The sequence below is a fragment of the Emydura macquarii genome, unplaced genomic scaffold (assembly GCF_026122565.2).
Source record: "Emydura macquarii macquarii isolate MOO-44397 ecotype Brisbane River unplaced genomic scaffold, CSIRO-AGI_Emac_v2 contig_1253, whole genome shotgun sequence".
Taxonomy (NCBI): domain Eukaryota; kingdom Metazoa; phylum Chordata; order Testudines; family Chelidae; genus Emydura; species Emydura macquarii.
Window position 1 is genome coordinate 62,703,580 of NW_027131390.1, and position 24,901 is coordinate 62,728,480.

At 41.3% G+C, this 24,901-nt stretch overlaps 1 protein-coding gene across 2 annotated transcripts in view; it reads left to right on the top strand.

Annotated features, from left to right (window-relative positions):
- The window catches only part of TMEFF2 (transmembrane protein with EGF like and two follistatin like domains 2), a 173,816-nt gene that overhangs the window by 9,639 nt on the left and 139,276 nt on the right, over positions 1-24,901 (top strand). For both annotated transcript variants that reach the window (XM_067548991.1, XM_067548993.1), the window contains exon 4: positions 2,844-2,870. In XM_067548991.1, the coding sequence (XP_067405092.1) occupies positions 2,844-2,870 (27 nt within the window). The remainder of the gene's footprint in view (positions 1-2,843; positions 2,871-24,901) is intronic.

The window sequence follows — 24,901 nt, forward strand, 5'->3', positions numbered from 1 at the left end:
TTATACCGGCTAAGGTTTTGGCCCTTAAACTTTAAGTTAAATTAATGAGACTGTGCAATGGTCTTCTCTGTACTTCATGGAAGAATTCATTGGCGAATGTGTATTATTTCTCAAGGCACCTTTCCTTAAATCTTGGCACTGTGATATTTGTAGCTCTCCTTTATGTAAGGTGAATGAGCACAATCTCATGAAACCTGACTTGCTCTGTGCCAGCATTCTCAATGTTTTCATTTTGGTGTTCTGTACTCATTAGAGGTGGGCAGTGAAGTTAACTTGAAAAGAAGAGAAGGAGCAAGCCTTTGCTCCTTGGGGAATTCTTTAAACATAAAGTGGAATTTTTCAGGTTCGGATAGAAGAGTCAATAAAAAGTGCATTAGAAAAACTTTGTGCACTGCAGTAATCTGTGTTTCTTGCACATAAGAGAAAATGAATTTTCTTCTTGTAAACTATGCTTCATCTGAGACTGTTATCTAAGACTTTTCAAGGGAAAAAGCACATGCTGTAATGTTCTTTGTCTACAAATTGGTATTAGCTGGAGTTCAGGCAGGCAAAGTCTATTTTGGCAGAAGAATTTCTTTAACTTACTGAACTCTTTAGGACAGATATTGAGCTTTTTTCATAAAAAGGTTTAATAGAATAATTCTGCTTCCTTGCGGCATCATTTCTTAATCTCTCCCATTATTTATAGTAGTCACTTTGGAGATGTCCTCTCTGATGCTAGAGGTGCTCAGGCAGAAAAGAAAACAGAGATTCCTGACGTTTTGGACATTCTGTCTCTTTCCCTCCTCACAAAGACAAGGCTTTTTACCAGTTATGCACCTGACCCAAAGCCCACTGAAGTCAATGAGAATTTTTCTATTGACCATGAGGGGCTTTAGATTGGGGCTTATCTGAGAGTACTCTTTGCTTTTCTCTGACCTGCTGGGGAATTATTGGATCTCTCTATGGATGTAGGCAGAGAGAGCAGAAAGGGGGACTCTTGTGATCAATAGTTCTATCATGCTGAGAGGAGAAAGCTAAACCAGCTGAAGTTTGGACTCCCCTGAGAGGCTGGTGTAGGAGGGAGCAGGGCAATCCCATGCTACAGTATGGAGAGTATGTCACTGAGAAAATCTGGTGAGAACGGGAGGATGGTGAAAAAGAAACCCCATAAGGATTTCTAGGTGAAATCTGGATATGAGTGTGTGGAAGGAGAAAGGAAAAACATGAAGTTTCTTTTCTCCAAGCAGCCGGAAAAGGCATGGAGTATATAAAGGGGAGAAAGGCCAGTGTTCATCTCTTTCCAGCCCCCGGGCAGGGGAGTTGGTGTGAAGCTTCTGCTTTCCAAAGACCAGTAGTGGTGGGAGACTGAAGAGACCTTCCTCTCACCTACCAGCTGACCTGGAGAGGGTGTGTAGTGGGGAGTAGGTTGGAGAGTCAGATTAGGAATATGGGTGTTGCAAAGGAAGCCAGTTAGGAGAGCACCATCGTATTTTATTCCCTTTTCCAACCACTCATTTCCCCTGCCGTTTATGATCATGCTGTGAAAAAGCCCACAGTTTCAAGTTTTGGCCAGGTAGAAAAACAACACAACTGAGTAATGCGGCTTATCTAATCATTTAGCTAGCTGCAAGATTTAATTGGCAACTCACTGCTGTTGCCAAAAAAAAAAAAAAAGGTGTCATGGTTTTGTTAATCTGAAGATATTTTTTATCTGAATAATGATGGAGTTTACAAAATGACTTAGATTAACAAGATCTGATCGTAAATAAATTGGATTTCAATTCTTGATATACAGACAGAATCACAATCTTGCCTTTGGAAGCTCTCCATTTGCCTTTCTAACTGCCTTTGACACTCAGCAGTGGTTGCAAGATGAGCTCTCCAGTAAAGAGAAGCTGTAGATAATGTAACTTTATCTTTTGCTTTCATCAATGCCTTTATTATATTAAACTGTTGAAAATGAACACAGAATTTAGATTTTCTTTTAGCCATACCCTTCTCCATTTGTGTGCATTTTTACATATTGATTTGTTAAGCATGCTTCTTAATGAAGTTCTTTGCATGACAATTTCATGTTGCTGCTCTTCCTAAAATTAGAAACCTGAACAGTCCATCTAAATGTATTCAAGTTAAGTTGGAGGATTTAAAGACAAAGCACGTGGTTCAGTAAGCAAATAACCATTATGAGAGTTTGTAATTCTGACCTTTTCCTTAAAGGGTTAAACTAATTATTTCAACTGACAGTGTTACTCTGAAAATGTGTGGGGGAGAGGAAGGAAAGATTAGCAATTTTTACAAAAGAGGATTTGCTTGCTAGGTATTCATTATAAATATTTCCTTTCTTTACTACATAGGCATTCAGTTTATGGTAGGAATACTGACTCAGTGTTTGTTGTCAAATATTTCTGGTATTCTTGCATCTGTAAAGCTCTTTGATTGTTATGACTGGGTGTGACATTCATTTATATATGTTCCAACACTGAATGAAAGTTGTTTTTCTTTTTTAAATATGGTGTGCGGGGGGGGGGGGGGGGGGGCGAAATGAAATTGCACGGTAAAGTAACTTTGCAGCACAAAGCTCTTGAAGGTGGTCAACAAATGACACAGAGGCTTAGGAAAACGTTACTGTACTTCTGTGCTTAGGCTATTTCTGTCTTTTATGGAGACTTTAAAAAAGAAAATTCAGGCATCGGAAAGATGGCTTGAGTGAAACACATACAGATTAAATCTCTGTAATTTACCAATGGATGACATCAAACATAAGATACATCATGATACATTTAACTGAGCAATGTTGCCTTACATATTCATAGGTCATATCGTCGCATGTGAATCTAAATTTCATTCTGTTCTCTCTTCAGATGCAGGCTCTGGATCTGGGGATGGAGGTAAGAATCCTCTTTCATATTACTGTGCCTGTCTAGACACACAAGGTCTTTCCCCATTTCATAGTGTAAGTGGATGTGCTTTGCAGTTTTATTGTAACACTATGTATTGTCTTTCATTTAGGTTTTTCTGAAGTGACATTTTGCATTTTAGTCAAGCTGGAACCTCATAAAGTCATGCCGTTTTCTAGGGAAATTCAGAAATGGTATTACTTCAGTACAACTTATAAATAATACAAAATCCTCTATCTCCATCCACTGTTTCTAGGGCACTCATTTGTTTTATATTTAAAATAATATTTCTCCTGTTTTTAAAATGTGAACCAAACCCTTGTGTCTCCAGTCTTTTCACTGGAGGATTCAAACCAAATTGCAGTACTAGAGAGTATTTTTGTAGATGTTATGAAGAAGAAATGTTTGTTCCTTGGTAGGAAAATGTTGTGGTTTTAAGCGAAAATACAACAAAATTCCAGAGCCCCAACAGGCACAATGTCAAAAATTTTAGGCCTTTAATTTAGGTTTTGTTTAAAGAAATGTGTGTGGCGATTTGTTAATTAAACATTTTGAGTTAGGTCATAGATCTTGTACACAGATCTCCTGAGCAAGAGGCAGTGCATATCTGCACAAGGGGCTCTGGGAGGCATTGTGCCTAAGGGGGTGTCTGTGCTGCAATCAGAGGTGTGACTGCAACACATGGAGACATGCCCAATCTAGCTTTGATCTAACTAGCTCAAATAACAATAGCAGTGAAGCCAGTGCAACATGGGAAGTTACACGGGTTGTACAAGCCCACCCAGAACCCTGGGTATGTACTTGAGCAACTAGCCCAAGCTGTCATGGCTTCACTGCTGCTATTCTTTGAACGAGCCTGGGTGTGCGGCAGTTGCACTTTGGCGCGCAGTGTAGACATTAATGCAGAGAGAAAGACAATGCCTCCCAAGCACCCTGGCTGTGGTAGGGCAGGGGAGTACGTTTTCTGAGTGCAGGACCATTACTTGACCAGATTGTGACTAGTCATAACACAGCCTCATTGGTTAGTGCATGGAGAATGGGGCCATGACTTGGTCTGTTCCCCGCCTACTTGCTCCTTAGGGGAGCATCGGGTACAAAGCACCTGTATTCCTTCCCCACTGCCACCCACCTCAGCACCCAGAACAAATTTCTGAATATCTAATGTGACCGTGCAAGGACAGAAAACATGGCTCCCCTCTAGTCCCCTGCATGGTTACATCAGGGCTAGTCCTAACTTCTCCCTAAAACAGTCCCCTATGGTGTTGGAAACTTTACAGTATTGTGCTAGTACAGGGACTCTAACAGGGTGGCTTGTCCCTTTAAAGGCTGGAGGCCTGGGATCAGCCAACCATGATTATTGAAGGAGCTGTGCTGTGTTGTGTTAACAGCCTTGATGGGGCCTGATGGAGGACAGCTGATTCCCTACAAAGGGCAGCAGGAAGCTGTGGCAGAGAATGAGGAAAGGCTCTTATAGGGAAGATTTTGGGACCTGGGGAGGTTGCCTCAGTGAGGAACACTGGGAGTAGCCTTTTAAGGCAGGAGGAAGACCCTGGTATGAGGGGTGTTTGCAAGTCAGAACCTGAAAGCTGAGCTCCAGCCTGGAAGTGGTGATTGTACTGGGACCCAGCTCTGAGAAGGAGGGCTGGGGATTTCTTATCTAAGAGAAAAGACACCAAGTGGGAGGGGGGCCTGGAGGGCCAGAATGTGTAATGACTAAATCAGTTGGCCACCAAGAGGGGAATGTTTTTTACCTTTGGATGGATGGTATGTAGTTCTTAAGGGGCCCTGAAGAGAGGGAAACAGAGGCAGGGTGCTGCAAAGTGACCTCTGGACATGAAGGGGTGCTCTGGAGGCAGCTTCCCCATTACAGAAACCCTCCACATTCATAAATGATGTGGATCACAACTTAACAGTGAGATTGTCTCATGGACCAACCAGGCTGCATTCATGACTGCAGGGATGTTATGTGCAAGAGTATTTGATGGGATTTTAGGTAATTTATCAGGGGGCTAATAAGGAGCTCAGCTAACACCATAGGACCAGCCTATGTGGATCACCAGTCTAATTTCACTGTCCATTCCATGTGAAATACAAAACAAATAAGACGTCACCTAAGGCAAAAAGTAAGCTAGAGGTTCCTCCACTGATTTCAACAGGGCCAGGGTTTCAGCCTAGATAATTGTAATAATAATACTTTGCACTTACAGGTTTTGATTCTCTTCCCACACCAGTTTTATAGTGCAACTACATTAACTTCAGTGATCTTACACTGGTGTAAATCAGGGATAAGTGAGGTGGAATCAGACTCATATGCTTCTTTTCATCCAGAGGTGCATATGTAAAACATTCAAACCCTACACACAGTAGTTAAGCCTAACCATGCCGTTCCATGTTATTGCTTCATACAGTCTGAAATGTATTTGTAACTACAGAAAGCCAACTGAGCCATGGACATTAAGTGGCTGGTTTAACTTATAGTGAATTAATTTTTTTCTCAGCCATTGATTGCCGTATCACAAGAAAATCAGCACTTTTTTCTTGTAGTCTAAGTTCTCTTCTTCCATTGCCCAACTTCTCAAGGAAAAAAAAAATCTGAATTTTAAAATTTTAATTTAATTTCACTTTCAATCAGCTAAAGTTTTTATTTAAAAATATAGGTAAGTAATGATATTTATCTATGAATGTTCATGGTTTTAGAAAGTGACTACCGATTTTTAGGTGCCTCTGTTTTTTCATAGTCAGCTTGAGGCACCTTATAAAGGGGCCTGAGTTTCAGATATCAGGTTATCAGCATTTTCTAGAAATCAGGCCTTTTTTAAGGTGTCTCAGAGTGGGCACCCAAAAGAACCTGAAACTCTCAAAATCATTAGTCACGTCTGAAAATGTTGCCGATATATTTCTGTCTTGGCAGTATCTTTTTACAATTGGCTACAGAATGTGGATGAAGTCTTCAAAAGGGCATAAAAAATAACAGTAATCACAAAACCTAGTTAAGCTTAAAGAAGGATTTCTGATTCATACGTGTATTCAGCAAATGGTTTGTAAGTGATTTTCAGATGAAAATTCAAATAAAATTCATGTTGTATAAACCAAAGAAAACAGATAAGATTTGAAGATTGTTTTTAAAAAATATAGAGGGAATAAACATGGCCATGCTCCTGAGGTAGTAAATTCCGACTCAAAGAGCAGAAAAATCAAAAGCATAACTTCAAACAATTTGAGTTAAAAAGCAGATATTGACAAAAAACAAGTAGAACAGGACTTGAGGGTCTGGGTAGGCAGATAGTAGGGAAATAGATCTGTGAAGTAGACGGGATCAAGTTGGAGCATCCATTTAAAGTTCTACAAAGTTGCCTTTGTATAATAAAAGATTTAATAGACAGCTAATGAAGCTCCCAGAGTACAGAAGTATATTAATGTGCTGTGAGAAGCCATACCTAGGTCAAGTAAACTGTTTCACTGCATCGTTCTTTACTAGGCAGGGTCCTGTCATAAAGGCTGTAACAAGTTCTAGATTTCATTAGAGCAGAACTTGTGAAATATCCACTCAACAGTGATGAGTGGGAAGTTTTCCTTAGCAAGTGTGAGGAGTCTAGTCATCAACGTCTGCATAATACGAGCTCTCTTTATTTTACTTGAACGTTTTTTTTTTCTCTTATAGTTTTGAAAATAACCTTCCAAATGTAAACTGATGCAGTTAATTGTCTTCCCAAGTCTGTGGACTAGGAGCTCCAGTGACTTGCCAGCTGCTCTATAGACTTGCCAATCAGCATCAGAGTGCAATTAACAAAGGATGCACTGCTGCTACTCTAAGGCTGTAGGCAACAGCAGATCTGTCAAGATTTGTTAGTATTGTGCCGTTGCTGCCTGTGACTTGGGCAAAAGCTGTGAGCAGCAAGAGAGGCAGGTTCTGATGATATTCTGAAGATGTTTATGGGGAGATTGAATTTTTTAAAAAGTGCTGGAGACTGAAAAGAGTGGTGGCGATATCTCCCTCATATGGTAGCCAGCAGTGGGCTGACTAGATAGAAAGTGTCTGCTCCCTTCTAGCAAATGGGGAATGGGGAGCCACAAACTTACCTGACACCTTCTACCCAAAGGCTAATACAAAAGATGGAGCCGCCACACTGGGGCCAGGGAAAAGAGCTTAATGGAAATCTCAGCACCCACTCCCTCTCTTCTGAGCAACAGGAGGTGGCAGGGCAGAGTGTTTCTTACTAGGACTTTGCTGCTTGCGTTCCCCAACCCCTTCATATCTACCGCCGGTTCCTAAGTTCAGTCCAGATGTTAGGATATCTGGTAAGTTTTCCAACCCCTGCATTAATATGCAATACAGACACAAGGCTAGACTCAACTGTAGGAGGCACAATCACACATCATTCCTAAGATGTTACTGCCTGGTTAACAGGAGGTTGCACTCTCCTTCCCACTTCTGAGAGTGGAGAGGAACCAACGTAGTTGCAACACACCCAAGGCAGCACAGAAAAAGAGAAGCACTGGGTCCCCCACAGAAGTCCCTCCACTAGAACTCTAAAGGTGGGCTTCTGTTTGTGGGGTTTTTACTTTTTGTTTTCCCCTGAGTGGAAGATGGAATCAGTGAGCTCCCCACTGCCTAGTCCTTTAATGACATTCATAGATTTCCCATTTGGAAGTTAGGGCTGCTTCATGCAACATTAACATTGCTCAAGTCCTCTCCTGACTCACTGCTAGTGTGAACGTGAGGGGTGGCAGCTCCTGCCAATGCCATGTCCCAGGAGGCATGGAGAGAAAAAGATGGGCATAGACACAAGGCCTCTGCCAGTATTCTGAGAGCCAGGTGATTCTTATGCCATTTGAGGTGTAGGGCACCAAGTCCCGGACCATTCATGGGTTGGGGAATCTGATGAAATGATGAACACACCACATGATGAAACTCCGTTTCCTGCCCTTATGGGAAAAGCTCCCTAAAAGGAAACATAAAAGTATAGAATCAAAAAGCCACCTCTAAATTATGATCATGGAATAGGGTATGGAATTATTTTCCTTTAAAATAAAAATGCTGTACTGCAGAAGGTGCAGTGCCAATCAAATGCAGGGGTCTAATCAATAAAAAAATAACAAAAAAAAATCTTGCTTTGATGTGAAAAACTTCATATGCAGAATTCTGACGATGAATAATTTAAAGAGATCCCACTCACTTTCAATCTACATTATTCTTTAGATGACTAACGCTTTTTAGAACCTAAAGTAATCCCATTCCTTTGTCTTGAACTGCTTCATAATGAAGTCTTGCTTGTTTCCTTCCTTCCTTAAAACAGCAACAAACTCATGAGGCAATGTTCTTATTACTGTCCTTAATATACTTGGAACAGTCTCTACTTGGTTACTTATTTCACTGAAATTTATTTTTCCTTGCCTTACCTGTATTTATAGTTCTCACTGTTGTTTTGCTTTCCTTCATAATGCGATAGATGTATTAGGGATAACTAGCTAGCTAGGAACTTGTATGCCCCTCATGACTGCAGTATCTGAGCGTCTACATAGAACTAATTTCAGGGCCCAGTTCAATTTCTGTCAAAGTCCTATTGACTTCAGTGGGTGTTAGATAGGACCCTTTGATCCACAACTCTCATCCTAGCATGACTTTATGTTCATTATGGTTTAGGATAAAGCCGAATGAAGAAACCAAGTCACATAGCTGATCAATATCCCCATTATTTGTGTTCCAGTAGCATCTAAAGGCTCTAACAGAACTGAGGGCTCCATTCTATTATGAAGCATATAGATGCAATCCCTGCCCCATACAGATGCGACTGACAAAGGCTAGAAGGAGAAACAGACACAGAGAGGTGAAGTGACTTGCCTAAAATCATACAACAGCTCAATAGCTGAGCTGGGAATAAAACCCAGGTCTCCTGAATCCCAGTCCAGTGCCATATCAGTTGAACCCTGCTGGCTCTCAATAGGCCATGGGATTGTTCAAATGCAACTGATCAAATAATTGGACCTACATATCATTCTTCTGCTAGTTACTACTTTGTCACTCTAAGACACCCCATTATGATTAATCATGAGTGCACTCTCTCTCTCTCCTCTGTCATGTAGTTAGTTAGTTTATTTTTCTTGCTTGCTTCCTTGGGCCCCTATTCTGCAAACTGAAGTCTTTGGGACTCTTTGTGGGCAGAGGATCCACTCACACAAATCCAGCTGCAGAACTGGGGTCCTGACCTCCTTTTCCCACAGGTTTTGGAGGTCTGTATGTTATAAACCTGTTCAGAAGAGCAGGTAATCCCTATGCACGAACCCAGGCTTCTTTTCTCAAGCAAAATAGAGAATGAGATTAACCCTTTAAAGCCTGCATATCTGACTTATTTTAAGGCCAGTTTTCATGCAGCAAGTTATGGTAACAAGCAGTTACACTTAGCCACACGTATCATCTTTTTTTCCCAAAAGCGGAACAGTTACTTTGACCTGATTACATTTGTACTTGTCGGTGTGCTATTTTGGTATGAATAACTGTTAAACACTCTACCAATTTTTTCCCCACTCTGCTTTATTGCAAGGTAGATTGATAGGCAGGGCTATGCAGAACATAATGAATATTGTTGTAAACACCTTCCTCACAGTATAACTTGAGCCACAATACTCTGTAAGAGCTTGAGTGTACATTGACTTGCATGAAGCAGTGTATAAATGTGATACTAACACATACACATAATATATATGTGAAAGTAATGTGAGTGGTCTGATTTAAACTACAAAAGCAAGGGAATTCAAATTTAAGACTGAAACACCCTCCTTTTGTGCTCGGGTATTGCAGATAATATGGCACACTGTTGTGTGGCCTGAGAATGTTTGCTGATTTTGCATGTTATATTAAACTGCAGTGCATCAAACAGGGAGTTTTGTGGTCTAATTTCATGCGACATATATTTTTAGGGCAATATCATAAAGGTAAGAAAAAGGTAGCGCATGTAATTCAAGAGTGAAACTCTGTATTTGAATCCAAAGTGATGTGATTGGGAATGTTTAAATCTAAAGTGCCCAATCTGTATGGTCAACTGCATGTTTACATTGTCTAATACTTTTTTTTTTTTTTTTTTTTTTTTTTTTGCTGTGTTAACCTCTTTGTAATATATGTGTCAGATCTTGGGGTATAATTTTCAAAGGCATTAAAGTCCCCATTTTCAGAAGTGACTTGGGCACTTAAGACCATAAGGGCTTGTCTACAGGAACAATTAGACCACAACAAGCTGGGGAGTGAATCTACCCCACACTAGCCTGCCGTGGTCTAGCTGTCTGCATGCACACTGCTGATGTGCAGTTACCAGTTTGTTAGAGCGCTTTGAGCTGGATCAGAGGCTGCATACAGATAGTTAAAGCAGAGCAGGCTAGTGTGGGATAGATTCACGTCCCAGTTTGTGGAAGTCTAAGTGATTTACAGTGAGATTAAGAGCTTGTCTACAGGAACAATGGGATTTCAGCTCCTAAATGCCTAAATTGCTTCTGAAAATGAGATTGAGGTTCCTAAATCATTGAGACGCTTTAGTAAATTTTAACCTTGAATCTCTCCTGCTTTCCCCTCCCCTCCATGTCATGGTCCAAAACTCTAACACGTCCTAACTCTCTCCTTGACTTAAATGTGTAAAACCCATTCTATTTGAACTTGGGAAAGTGCCAATCACATAGTCTTTGGACACTGGAAAATATTCTTTAAAATATACAATATGTTTCCCTAATTGCTGACCAGTCTCAGCAGTGAAAGATTATCATTGCCCCTTTTTAGCCACTCATGCAAAAGCCTGGGAAAAGAAATAGACCACTCACAGTGCTCTGACCTTTAACACATTTTTGCAGATTAGAGGTGGAAGTGAATTTCAGAAGTGAGGGCCATCCAGGGAGAATATCCTGCCCTATCACTCAGTCACATACGTTTATGGATAGCTATCTTAAGTGGTTGAACCGCCAGGAACAATGGCATGCAAAGAAAGCATGTAAGGAAGTTACTCTCTTACATCAAAAGAATATGACCTCCTGCGGTGTACATAGTGCTCATTTCAAATGGCCTATTTTTAGTTTAAAAATCAGAAATTCTTCTCCACACCAAAATCGAGATGAAAGTCAAAAATATGTTTTTAATGATGTGGTGTATGCAAAAACCATAAACCACTCTAAACCATCAAACGTCAAACAAATCCTAAGATAGTCCAGCAAACAAATCAGAGAAAGAGCATCCTAGCTCATACAACATACATAGTGGTGTGCCATTATAAACAGAGTGGGGTAGAAATACAGTGAGCCAAATTTGGCTGTTTAATCTACATTTACACCAATGTATGTCTCTCAACTACAGTATAGTTATAGCACAGGAGAATCTAGCCCATAATTTTGGCTACCTGCATCCTTCCTAAAGGAGTGAAACTGCTTCTCTAAAGCTTTAAAATGGGTACTTCACACTGAAGTACCACAGGAGGCCCTGATTCAGGAAACCACTCAAACATATGTATAACTTCAAACATGTGCTTAAGACCCATTAATTTTGTGGCCTTAAGTGCTATCCTTAAGAGAGATGATGCTTTCCTGAACTGGGGCCTGAGGAAATCTGCAGGTGACCAAATGTTGCTTAGTTTCCTGTATGCCTCCTGCTTATACATTTTGCAATTTAATAATGTAAGTACTTGATTGAGTATGCCCCTTCCTGGAGTTATTTGCTGGCGTGCTGTATGATTGGTTAAAAGTTCCAATGAGATCTAAAAGCACAAATAAGATGAAAACATCTCTCAAAGTTCACATGCTATTTCAGATTTAACTCTTGCACTAGTTTCAGGCAGATTCTTTAATGTTAGTTTAATATAGTCTGTTTTTTGAATATTTAAATTCCCTTTTGTCTTAGAGGCTTTTTTTCCTTACAGTGAATTTGGAAATAAAGCAACCAAGGACCTAATCCTACTGGCTTTGGAGTCAATGGGAAATGTCATATTCAAGAAAAGTAGAATTGGATCCCAAATATTTAACAGACTATAGATTGACTGGCTTTGTTTCAGAACACATGCAGAGAATTTTTAATGCATGTACTGTGGATCTGAGATACCACAACAGTTCGCATAGCTGTCCAGATACACTAAAAATTGTAGGCTGAAGTGTTGCTAGGACTCACAATTTTATCATGAGTCTTGTGATGTTGGTCTTAAAGCCCTGAGTTCTGAGTCATGTTATCACGAGTCTCACTTAAAACAAAAACAAAAAAACAAAACAAAACAAAACAAAAAAAGTTTCTAGGCCTGATAGTTGGGAGTGGGAGCTAGAAAATGCACCCAAAAGGCTCAACCACCAGAAGGCAAATAAAAGAGCCCAAAATTCTCATGTGAAAATGTCATGACTCTTTGATTGTTGAATGCTTGGGGTTGGCAGTCCTGACGTTGTTGAATCTAGGTATGGTATACAGTAGGTAATAACAGTATAAATGCAGGCTATGTACTGTAGATTATACATCCAAGAGAATGAGATGGCTCTTGCATACAAATTTCTGTTGTATAGAATCTGGAGAAGTAGTTACTGTGCTGGTGTACTTGCATCTTACAAAGAAACAAAATATTTTTTCCCAGCTTAAATTTTTGCCAAAACTTATGTACACGGATGACAGAAGGAATACCGACATGCATAGAAGATGAAAAAGCGTCACTAACATTTAAACCCACTTTAAGGCTGCTATCCACTTCTGGCCTCTGTGAGAACAGCCTTCAGCTACTATAATTTAGACAGTCCTGGGTCCTGTCTACCCTGTGTTGTAGCGCTGCTTGGAATCCACTGATGGTGCCCTCAGCCCCACCCCCTGTAACATCCTACCAGTGCTTTCAAGGGGGTCCTCAAATGTACCCTTAAAGCTGTCTTTGCAGTGTCTATGGTAGGGGAATCCTCCCTTGACCATAACTGGACTTTAAGGGCCTCTTACACCAGTCTTCCCTCTTACCTGGTTTCAAGGTGCCAGAGTAGGGGGGAGGATCTTGCTTAAAGTGCTTTTGAAGTTGAAAAGCACTTTGGTAGTGCTTTTACATTAGATTTTATTAGATATTACTGCCAGTTCCAGAGTAAGATAAGTTAAATTATGCATGTGATGGGGCGGAGGGCTAGGGAGAGTCTCAGAGATGGTTATGGATATATTCTGTAACTTGTTCAACTCACGCGCATGTCCCACTAGTATTAGTCAGAGAGAGATGCACATCAATATTATAATAGGGTCCTTAATAAAGAATCAGGACATTCTCTGCTCTCCTCAAGTACCTCAAATTTTCATCAAAATAGGAGTGAACCTGTTTTATGACTTATGGGGCTCAAGGCCCGACGAGCCTATGTTTGTAATGCATGTAGACAAATAGTAGCAAAGTAAATTGATGGGCTTAAGTTTATTTAGATTAGTGGCCTTTTGAAAAATAAATTGTCTTGTGTGCACAATTTTCAAATCTGTTTACGTATAATTAGCTGTTTGGCTAAAACTAGGTGATGTCACTTGTAATCCATGCAAAGGTGAAGATATGATAAAATAGACTCTTCTATAATCTCTTCTGTGAGCCTTGTCGCACTGACATTGAGCATATTAAGAACATACAGCATTTCAGTGTGTAATATAAAATCAAATATAATAGCATAAAATAGCTTTATTATACTGATTCAAATAGTGGAAGTCCTATTTCCTCCTTCATATATCCTTTGGCTCCTTATCACTACAGTTTAGAGCTATACCTTTGTAGCAGGCTCTGCTGTTTTGCTGGGTGGGTATCCCCACAATGGCATTTTTACCCATGTTTGCCATTGATTTCCTCACACTGGATTTTTCTCCCTGGAGACAACTAATTTGAGCGGCTTGAAATCTAAAAACCTACTGCTGTAAGCTTTGGTTTCTAATTCCACAGCTCAGCTGACAGCACTGAGAAGTCACTTTCAAAAGCAGAAAATCTAACACCCTACAACAGACTTTGTTCAGCCATCATGCTGGCTCCCAATTTTATTTACCACTCCAAAGCCTACAGGCTTCACATGTTACTGTCGGGGAAAAATCTGTTACCAACATGTAAGCTTCTCTAAAATTAAGCTGTGTTTATTGCTGCGCCAGTGCATTTAAACCGTGGCCAGAAAGGAACTTCTTCTTTCATGCTTAGTCATGGATGCATGCTTAAAGAGATCTGTAAAAGATTTGCTAAAATAGTAGGGGAAAGTTAGTTGTTTCTCTTTGGCTGTCTCAGGACTTGTTCCTGCAATGTGCTGAGCTCTTATGCACTGATTCAATAATCAATCCCTTTCCAGCAAAGACTTTGAGATTCAAGCACATGCTCAACTTGAAGCACGTACGTAAATGCTCTGTTAAATTGGAACAGTTTAGTTAGTGGAAGCTGATGGCATTCAGCACCTTATCCTTGCCCCAGCCCCCATTATGCCTTGTACAAGGGCTAGACTCACAAAAATAGGCCTTAAAATTCCCATGGCCAGCTCAGGGAGGCTTCCCCTGGGACAGGTGCTGCAGGAAACAGCTGTAGGCTTGTTTTCCAAGGACCCTTTTGTAAGCCCCAATGTAGAGGGCATGCTGGGGGATGGAGCAGGGCTGTAGTAAGCAGCACTGTGAAGATTATCGGTCCTGCTGCAGCCCATAGGGTTGCCTGAATGGAAGCTGCTGTAATGTGCTCAGGCAATCCAGGCCTGGCTGAGTTATACTGTAGGCCTCTCCAGCCCCTGGAGCACCTCAAAGGTATCTTAAAACCTCTATAGTCACCTCCTAGGCAGCAAGTTCTGTGCTGTAACACTCAGCCGGCTCACAGAATCTCACGCTACGTCCTTTGGGCCTGATTCTGTCGGATGCTGTGCACCTTCAAGTCTTGACTTATGTGTTTTCCAGTATTTTTCTATGGGAGTTGAAGGCACTCAGCACCTTACAGGATTGGGTCCTTAGAATCCTGAAATTGTTTTCCATGCCAAATCCTGACATTGCTTCTTTCTTTTGAGTGGCAGTGCATGTTTCTTTTCTTCCTTGTCCGTGCAGCAGCAGCAATTCATAAATTCACAGATTTTTAAGGCCAGAAGAGACCACTGTGATCATCTAGTCCAGGGGTGGGGAACCTTTTTTCTGTCAAGGGCCTGATGGTGGCCCTGGCGGCGGGGGGGAATTTGGCGGCGGCGCGGTTTCACGGCGGCGGCGGGGTTCCGTGGGGGGCGGGGGGCAGTGCCCGCCGCCGAAGTCCCCCCGCCGCAGAAAAGGGGCAAACGGTGGCAGGGTTTCGGCGGCGGGCACTGCCCCCCCCACGAAACCCCGCCGCCGCCGTGAAACCACGCCCCTGCCGAATTCCCCCCCGCCGCCAGGGCCAGACCTAATGATTTCGCGGGCCTTATACGGCCCGTGGGCCAGACGTTCCCCACCCCTGATCTAGTCTGTATAACACTGGCCATAAACTTCCCCAAAACAATTCCTATAGTATATCTTTTTAGAAAAATACCCCACTGGATTTAAAAATTGCCGGTGATGTAGAATCCACCATGACCTTTGGCAAACTGCTCCAATGGGTTAAGCCCTCTCACTTTAAAAATTCACGCTTTATCTCTACTCTGAATTTGTCTAGCTTCAGCTTCCAGCCACTGGATCAGGTTACGTCTTTCTCTGAAGCCAGCAATATTTTAGGAATAATGTTCTTTTGCTAAGTATTGGGGTTTTTGCCAGCAGGGGGAGCTCACAACTTGCTTCTGTTGTGGGTCCTGGAAAAATGTTTGAGACTATTATTTTTTTTTGTTTGTTTTTCTTTGATTTTTGTTATCAAATATTTAAAATCCAGAGAGTATGCGCCACCATATTATGATAGTAAGGTTCAGGTCAAATTTGATGGCTTAAACCACAATACTTGAGTGCTCCTTTAAATTTAAGGGCACCACATGCCCAAACAACTATCTCTAGGCAGCAGCAATAACGTTCTTTTCAAAATGGAAGCATTTTATACATAGAAAAGCTTTACTAACTAGCAAAGTAAATCCATGTCTGGATCGCTTAATGTTACTTATGGCTAATGGCTGAAAGACAGCGGGATATTGTAGAGGTTCTTTGCAGCACTGCTAGCAATCCCAATAGCTGCTATTTTCAGGAGGTTTTTAGCTGGATGATAAATAAATAAATAGCTCTCAGGTTATTATATGGAAAATGTTGGCCGAAATGCATATATTTATCTGCAACATGTGAAAAGCAACCCCTTCTGCCATTTTTGAATTCATAAAAGTATTTTTTAATGAAGTGTTGTGAGGCTGGGTTGTGGTTTTGTGCTGCTTTTCACCTGGGAGTTTTTCAGGTGAGAACCACTGTTTGCGAATCTCTGACCTATGCCTTCAGATGTTTTTTAGATTGTCTTTGTGCTTGCCCAATCTCTCTCTCCCTAAGGTTTCAGTTAGCTCCTTCCCTTCTCCTGGAGAGCAGGACTAATAGAGAGACTCCCATTGACTACACTGTGCACTGGAGGAGGCGTATTGAGGAGGCTAAGCTTGCTCCCACTGGGTTCAATGGGCGTAAGAATGGTCTCCATATAGTTACAGTTGTAATATCCATTTAATACCAGTAGTGGGGCGAACTTATTACACTGGAGTTGGGGCTGGGAAAACATATAATGTGTTTGGAGGTTTTTTTTTATTTGTTTGTTTGTTTTAACTTAGAAGAATGTTGTAGTTATCTAGAAACAAGTGTAAGAAACTAAGGATGTCCAGAGGTAAGAGAAAAATTAAAAGAAACCCAAATATTTGATAGGATGGAAACTCTACTTGTTCCCTTGTGATGACACCATCTTTTCTCTTTTGTTCCTTTCCTACTTCGTTAAAAGTAGGAATTTTGTTGGGGTTTGTCTTGTTTTTAATTAAATTTAAAAAAAAAAGACTTAAATTTGGAAAATGACTGTACCGCCCTAAATTGTGAGGGCTTCTAGAACTCTGCTGCTGCTTAGGTCTGTGCTTTTCTGAAGCTTGCAGAAGGCACTGGATTCATACAGCTTGCAGTATTGGAAATGTGCAGCAGCATACGTCTGTGGGGGGGCCACGGCACCCAGCTCACATCTTCTCTTTTCATATAGGTGCTGTGATTTCATGATTAGGGCCTAGGAGGCTTGTATACACTAACTGGATGTTTAACAACACTTGTATAATTGGTGTCTCGTTATCATTTGGAGGGCTGTCGGATCCCCTAGGCTGGGGAAGTGTAAGTCGCTGTGTGCAGGCATTCTGAATTAGAGGTAGGTGAACAGCTCTGAGAGCTTAGGGCATTAGGACTATAGGAGTTGCCAGAACCAGGGAAAGCTGCAGTCCAGCAGCTTATACAGTCCTCTGCTGGTGGTAGTGATGGCTGCTGCCCCCCACTATTCACTGGTACACATGGTAGCATACTGTAAATCCCAAAGCACCTTAGTCTCGCATTTCACAGTTTGCAAGAAAGACACTTTATAATTGGATTTACAAAAATCATTAAAGTTCCAGGAATCCTCTGTTTCTTCCCCATGAAAAAAAATGGGGATCAAAGTGCCATCACCATGTAGCAAGACACCACATCTGGTGTATGTGTGAACGTTTCACAAAGCTACACGACTGACGCTCAGGCTTTTTGCTATGAGTAGCAGTAGAATGGCTTACACCACAACGGAGTTTCACTTAACTCTAGGAACATGTTTTGGATATTGCTGAACAATGAAGCTGGGGAGTTAAAGAATAAACTGGAGAACAAAAAAACAGAGCAGGTAGGGAAGGAAAAAAAAATTCCCACCTTCCTGTTAGCTCAACCTCCTGGGCTGTGGTTGGCTTGAAAAGATTTGGTGCCTGAGGATGGCATGCTGCCGAACAATTCTAAAAATACATTGGAGGAAGTCCTTGTGTAACAGAATTTCTCTTCCTTTAAGGTAATCTGTTACACAAGGCTGCTGTAATTTGGCTTTCAGCAGTAATGACTAGTTATGCCAAAAATGGATAATAAATAAAGTCTAGACAAATGGAGTGTGTTACCAGAGGCAGCCAGCAGATGCTTTGTGTAAACCTCAGTCTATTGCTAGTCAGATTAATTTTCAGTATGCTTTTAATTTGCAACGCCTTTAAACAAATACATTTAAAATAAAAATCCTTTGCCAATTTGGGCTTCTTCAAAGCGTGTAACAAATAACATTGGATTCCCCTCCGTTCTAAAGAAGGGTGAAACTTGTGCCTCTTAAGAGCCCCTGTTGTGATCCCTGAATCACCATGTAGTTTACACACATTGAAGAGCATCTCTGGAGTACTCCATAGTTAATCCTCTTCAATTATCATAGTACAGCAGATAATGTCAATTGAGGGAGAAGAGAATGGGGATAAAATGCAGATAGACCTAAGGGAATGGAAATAGAGTTCTCCCTGGATTCTCTATTGAGAATATGGTTATAATTTGATTTAAAAGAAAGCCCCTTCTTTTTATAACAGGCAGGGATGCTGTGAAATGTGGATCCTAATATCATCTACTTAGAATGCATGCGGTATACGAAGAGCTGCACCATTGCTTTTATACTTGGAATAGTAATAGAATCTTAAAAATCAAGCTTTTCCTTTCAAGTAAAGCAAAATATCCTCGCTGATGAAAGAACAGAAAGGTCAGCAAAGCTTGTCCTTGACTGAAAAACAGCCCAACTGATACTTCTGTGAAACCTGAATGGTAAGCTAAGCTGGCCTTGATTTGTGGGAGACGTGATTGAGCTTTTCACTCATTACAGCTGCCGACGAGCAATTCTCTTAAACTAGATAGTCTTCGACTTAGCTTAATTGAGGAACAGACCTTGCTAATGAATTTTTATGAGTTTATTGGCCCTGGCATTTTTCACTGTAATGCAGTCAGTATATTATATTAAAAATGTATATCACAACAGAAGCAGTTTTGTAAAACAAGCTTTAATGCAGCATCTGCTTATTTGAGCCTTGGGGATGTGAGACAAAAGCAAACTGCTTACTGTTTGAGAAATCAGCACAACCATGTACGTTGCTGTGGTGTTAGAAGTCAGAGAAATGCCAGCGACTACGTGTAGATCAAATCGTTGTGTTGGTAATTAGAAGACAATAAGGCTACATGAAATTGAACCGAGATGTATTAAAATCAGGCAGTAATTCTCCTTTATGCTGATTGGAAGCTAGCCATGTCGGTAGGTATCCGGAATCCATTATTGTTTACCACTTATAAAAAGGTCCATTTAAATAGCTGTGTGTCACCTAGGATTACTTAACCTTTTGTAGATGTGAACATTAAAAGAGGGCCTGGTATATATATTGTGTACCATATTATGCATAAATATGTACATGTTATTTATATGGGAACAAGGAATTGCCTTAGTGAATCAGACCTGGAATCCATTTAGTCCAGAACCATAGCACTAACAATAGCCAGTACCAGCTGCTTCAGAAAAAGGAGCAATAAACCCCACAGCTACAGAATGACCTACCTAAATGGGAAGTCTTTTCTTAAACCCTGTCAGTTACTGCATGGCTTATGCCCTAAGCATGAATGTTCATACCTTTCCCCCCCCCGTCTTCTCTAATATAACTGTGGATGTCCTCATTATACATATACATGTAATAAATGTATACATAATCATTTCTGAGTACTACTAGACTCTTGGCTTACTCAATATCCTGTGTCAATGAGTTCCACAGGCTGCATTAGGTATTTAAAAAAAAATCCTTTCACCAGTTATCAGCATGTTTCCTTTCATTTCATTGAATACCCTCTTGTTCTAATACTATGAAAGAGGGCAAATAGGATGCTTGATTTGCCTTCACTGTACCATTCTTAAATTTGTGTACCTTTATCATGGCTCTTCTTTTTTAGTTTAATTTAATTTAGAAATGAGTCAGGTCTCTTTATTCTCACCTCTTGTGGAAGTTGTCCCGCGCCTCTGATCACTTTCATTGCCAGAATCAGAACCTTGTCTTGCCGCTATATCCTTTCTGAGTTAATGAACACAGTGTTCCAGGTGAGAAGGTACAGCTGTTTCATTTAACGGTTTATAATATTTACAGTATTGTTTCCTATCCTACTTCTTATGCATCCTAAAACTTTTTGGTTTTGGAGCACTGCTGCACATTGAGGAACTTTATCAGAGACCTTTTGTAAGGCCAAATAAGATACATCAGCTGGTTCTCCTTCATCTGCTATGTTTTTTAACGTGCTCAAAGAATTTGAATAAAGATAAGCTCAGTGTTTACACATGTTCATTAAAAATGAACCAATCAGCCTGAATTTACATAAGTCAGATCTTAGCCTGGGGTGGAATTTTTCTGGAAAGTTTGAGATAAATTGGGCAAGTTTTGGGGACATAAGATGCATTATAAATTCTGGTTGGTTTACTTCTGGAACTTCTTTCAACTTTTATTTATTTATTTTGGTACTTCTTATCTCCAGAATGGCTTAACTGGTGACTAGTATCGTGTGGAGTAAGCAAGAGTTATTTCCCAATTAACAGCTTCCTCTCTGTTCTTTGCATGGCCCTGACACGGCCTTTTATAAAATCCATTTTGTCTAGATATAGAAAGCCATGATGAGGGAGCAGCAGGCAGGGAGCTACATGGGTGGGGAATAGATAGGTCCAGTGAGGAACAGGAGAGCGCTAGCTGTGCGAGGATCCAGTCCACAATGGAGCAGGGTCCATCTTTGTGCAGCTTGGAACACATTGATTTTGTCACGAAGCAATTTTTTGTGTAATGGAAACAAAAAGAGAAATTCTCAAGCTTAACTGTTCCTTAGCTGGCGTTTGGGTGGAGCAGATTACAGCCGATTACAGCGGTTCCCAAACTCTACCACATTGCCTACCACTGACATAAAATGCCACCACCCGAAGTACCACCACCTGTAGGGGTGGGGGGAAGGGGCAGGGGCGGGAGGGGGAGCGGCTGCCATGCTGCTTGAGGGCGGGGCTGGTGCTGGAGCGGCTCCTGGCCAGCCGCTCTGTGTCCGGGAGAAGGGGGCAGAATGGCTGGGCCGCTGCGCTGCTTGAGGGCAGGGCTAGCGCTGGAGCAGCTCCTGGCCAGCCCTCCAGCAGCAGGTGGATGTGTACTATTGGGAGGTGGCCTGTGTACCACTGGTGGTACACATACCACAGTCTGGGAATCGCTGACCTATTACAAGAATGTGGGTTTTGTCACCCTCAAGGAGTATGGGTCTGGGGTTCCGTGGAGAGGCTTCCTGAAGCTGCCAGGGTTAGGGGAATTTGGTGCTGGTGAGGTGGCACTTTCCTCCCTTGCCCAGAGACACACTTTCTATTTTGGCATGGGACATCTCTGTACAGAGGGCCTCTCCCTTCCACTGATTTTATTCTGGACTCCCTCTTCCCTTCTCTGAAGTGGATAGCAGAGCTACTTATGGGCAAGACAGCAGGAGACACTTGTGTGACTGACAGTCATCAGCCCTTCCCTGGACGTGCAAGTTCATGTTTCTCACTGATACACCACTCTGGGATCACAAAGACTCTGGGCCACACCCGAACTACAGCACTGAGGGTATGTCTACACTGCGGGCTCCACAGCGATTGATGAAGCAGGATCGACTGAGCGGGTCGTGAGGACCTGCTCAATCGATGGGAGATGGGTTCTCTGGTCAACACCAGCAGTCCACCTCTCTGAAAGGGGTAAGGCTGTGTCGACGGGACGGTGTCTCCCATCAATGCAGCTTGTATATCTCCCATCGACCACCGCCACCAGCGTAGATCAGCCCTCAGTGTTGCGTCTTTTCCCCTAAGATGACTCCTCTGAGTTTTATTCATAAGGGTAGTGCTAGTGTTTGCAGGATATGTTGATCCTCCTAACGTGATGTTTAAAAATAAAGAAACGTCACACATGACCTTTGCTCCAGCGCAGCCTAGAAGAACACAAATGCTTGACTTAATGACAACTGGGAGACAAACTGTCACACATGTACTAAGACAGTTATCCAATCCTTCCATACACACCACCTGCACCTCAGTATAACCATGGGCTTGATTCTGAAGTCCTTATTCAGGCAAAACTTTCACTTCATCTGATCTGAACTCAATCTATCCTGGAGTTTCTCTGCTGATTTCAGCCTGTAAGGTCCTGTGTAGCTCTGACAGCACATGCACATTTTATTTACAATAAGACGCAGTTGGAAACTCGGACTATATATTTTCACACTGCAGCAAAGATCGGTTTAAAAAAAAATCTACTGCTCACCTTTAAAGGTCATGGACAAACCAATAAAAGGGAAGAAATACTGAGTTTGCTGTTCTGAGACAGCAGTATTTTTAGGGCTAAAATGTGCCTAGACATGGTCCAACTGTGCTTGGAGACTGGGGCAGATGCACTTCTTAAGTGTCGGTACAGAAAGCAGACTAGCTCGGCAGGCACTGCAGGGAGCTTGGTGAGGCGTAGTTCTTACTATAGCATTAGAAACGGGCTCTCCTGCTGGATAGCTGCCTGGGTAGAGATCAAACACTCTCCCCACCCACCCCCCATCCCAGCCCCTAGTGCAGCAGGCAGCCCTTTGCACTCCCCAGCACAGTTAGCTAAATTGTTGCTATATCCTGAACAGTTGAGGCAGGAAGGAGGGTTCTCCCTCTCCCTGCTGATACCACACATTTCAGAAGCAGTAATAAGTTTTATGGCCATAGTAGTATAAGAAACTATCTTCCTTTTGCTTTGAATATCTTCATTAAATCATCAGACAATCAATATGAATCATGCTGAAATTAAATGGAATTGCCATCCTGCTTATTTGAATGGACATACAGGAAAGCTAGTTTAAAAATAACACTTGGACTCTCCTCAGGCCTGGTTGGTGTGTAAGATGGCTGACTTCATTATCTATGGCTGTGAGTAAAATTTCCTATGTTTGTATTTTCACCAAATGGCCTATTCATGTTTTAATTAGTTGTTTGTTTACTTAAATGTGGCTAGATAAGTTGTCACCACTTAGATTAATCTGTCTATCCAATCACCTTAGTATTTTTAGGCACTCGATGATTTTGCTAACCATTTAGCATACCTATAAAACGTGGAGTCCGGTAAGGAAAAGGTTCACCTAGATGAAGGTGACACCCAGAGATCACAAACTGGGGTGTCTAATTTTTGGTACTCAGGTAAGTGGTTTGAATTTCAGAAGTACTAAGCACCAGCAACTCTTATTGATCAATGGGATCTGTGGAAGCTCAGCACCTCTGAAAATCAGACTGCTCAGTTAGAGGCTTTAAAATGGACCTGGATGCCTAAAGCTAGACAACAAGGTCTGTGAAATTTTGGCTATAATGTCTTACAAAAAATGTTAAACGAGAGACATTCAGGGCCAGCTTGCATTCTCCCACTTCATTCAGCCTTAAAATGCACAGGTTATGAATGAAAGGGGAAAATAGCATTGTGCTGCTTGTTCAGTGCTGTTTAAATGGCTGAACTTCTTCTAGCTTAGTCATTTCTGCTGCTCTCACACTTCTGAATGTCTGACTTAAACTGGCTTCTTACTTTACATGTAAAGAACTGGATTGTGGCACTTAGTCACAAGCCCACAGCAGAGGTAATGCAAAGCTGCACTGATGCAGGAGCAACATGGTAGAGATTGTGCCTGCCTGCACTGGAATATCCATCCACTCTACTTCCTGTGCATGTGGCAAGTGCCATTACACTGGTGCAGAATACTCCCCCACCCTACCATCCCGCTGTGCAGTCTGGTGTGGATGTGACAGAGAGCAAGGCCCATGGCTACTTTGGTTCCAGGAGATCTGGAATGAGCAAGTACTTATGCTCTACATTCATGAGTCATTTGCCAAATGGGGGAGGAGTTATCAAATGATTGGCCTATTTATACTAAAATCTGTAAAAAGCAATTCCATTCTGGAGGTGAACTCTAAGCATGGCCTACAAAAACATGTATTATTAACACAGATAATCACAAACGTACGCTAAAATTCACAGGAAGAGGCTCTGATGACTCAAAAGCCAAGAAAATCATTGATAGTCATGCAGAGATAGGAATTCAGAAGGGATTCCAACGTGTAGAGAAGAAATACTACTTCAGGAAGTAATAAATGAAATTAATTGGTTCTTGGTGTAGAACATATACAGGGGGAAGAAAGACTATATGTATGTATGTATTACTTAAATAATTGGAATGAATTAAAGTTTCCTGATCTGTGGAAACCATGCAAACAGTGCCAAAAGTGGCCTTGAGCTGGTGATATACAAACGGAGGCTGGAGTGGTTTGGATTAATCTTATCCCAGAACTGAGGACAAAGTGGAATAGATCTGGTTGAGTTTTGATTCTTCTGCTTCTACTGATGACTAAATTAAAATATGACAGTTTATAAACAACTTCTTCCAAACAGGTAAACTTCTGTCTGTTTGGTTTTTAAGGTGTTTTCTTGGTTACTATGAAATAAATAGTGTCAGAGTTAGAATGCTACTGTTACGTTACTCTTTGTGACATTTTAAATGGTAGCTTCCATTAGATGTAATCTTCTGTTCTTTTGGGTAGTATTTTTGTGCATTACTAAATAGTAACTGTGCTTCAACATGAGTGGCTTGCATGTTAAGGATTGATTATCCATCTGTGTGTTGTTCCTGGTTCTTCAATGAGTTCTGTGTAAGTCCACTGGAAGTTTATTGTAGGAGAGGGGTCATTGTTTATTAACTGCTTTTGGATCCTTCAGAATGAAAGACGCCACAAAAGTGTATGTTTATTATTTTAACTATGGGTTTGAAATAAGGGCTAACTCCTCTGCATATTTTAAATCGGGGATATTTGCTACAAAATGTAACTATTTGCCCTATAGGAAATTCTGTTACATTCCTTCAACTGGTCTCTCTTGGTTTCTGCTGGAGGACCAATAGCTCTGGAAATCTGTACACTAACAGATCCCTTGTAGTGCTGCCAAACTTAGGTACCAACTGAAACTGGTCACAAATTTTCAACAGGAATTTCCACTAGAGCGCAGAATTGATTCTGTGACTCACACATTTCACAGAACTTAGTTATACTCTGTATAATTATTCCAAGGAGTTACCCTTCCAAAATGAGAAGAAA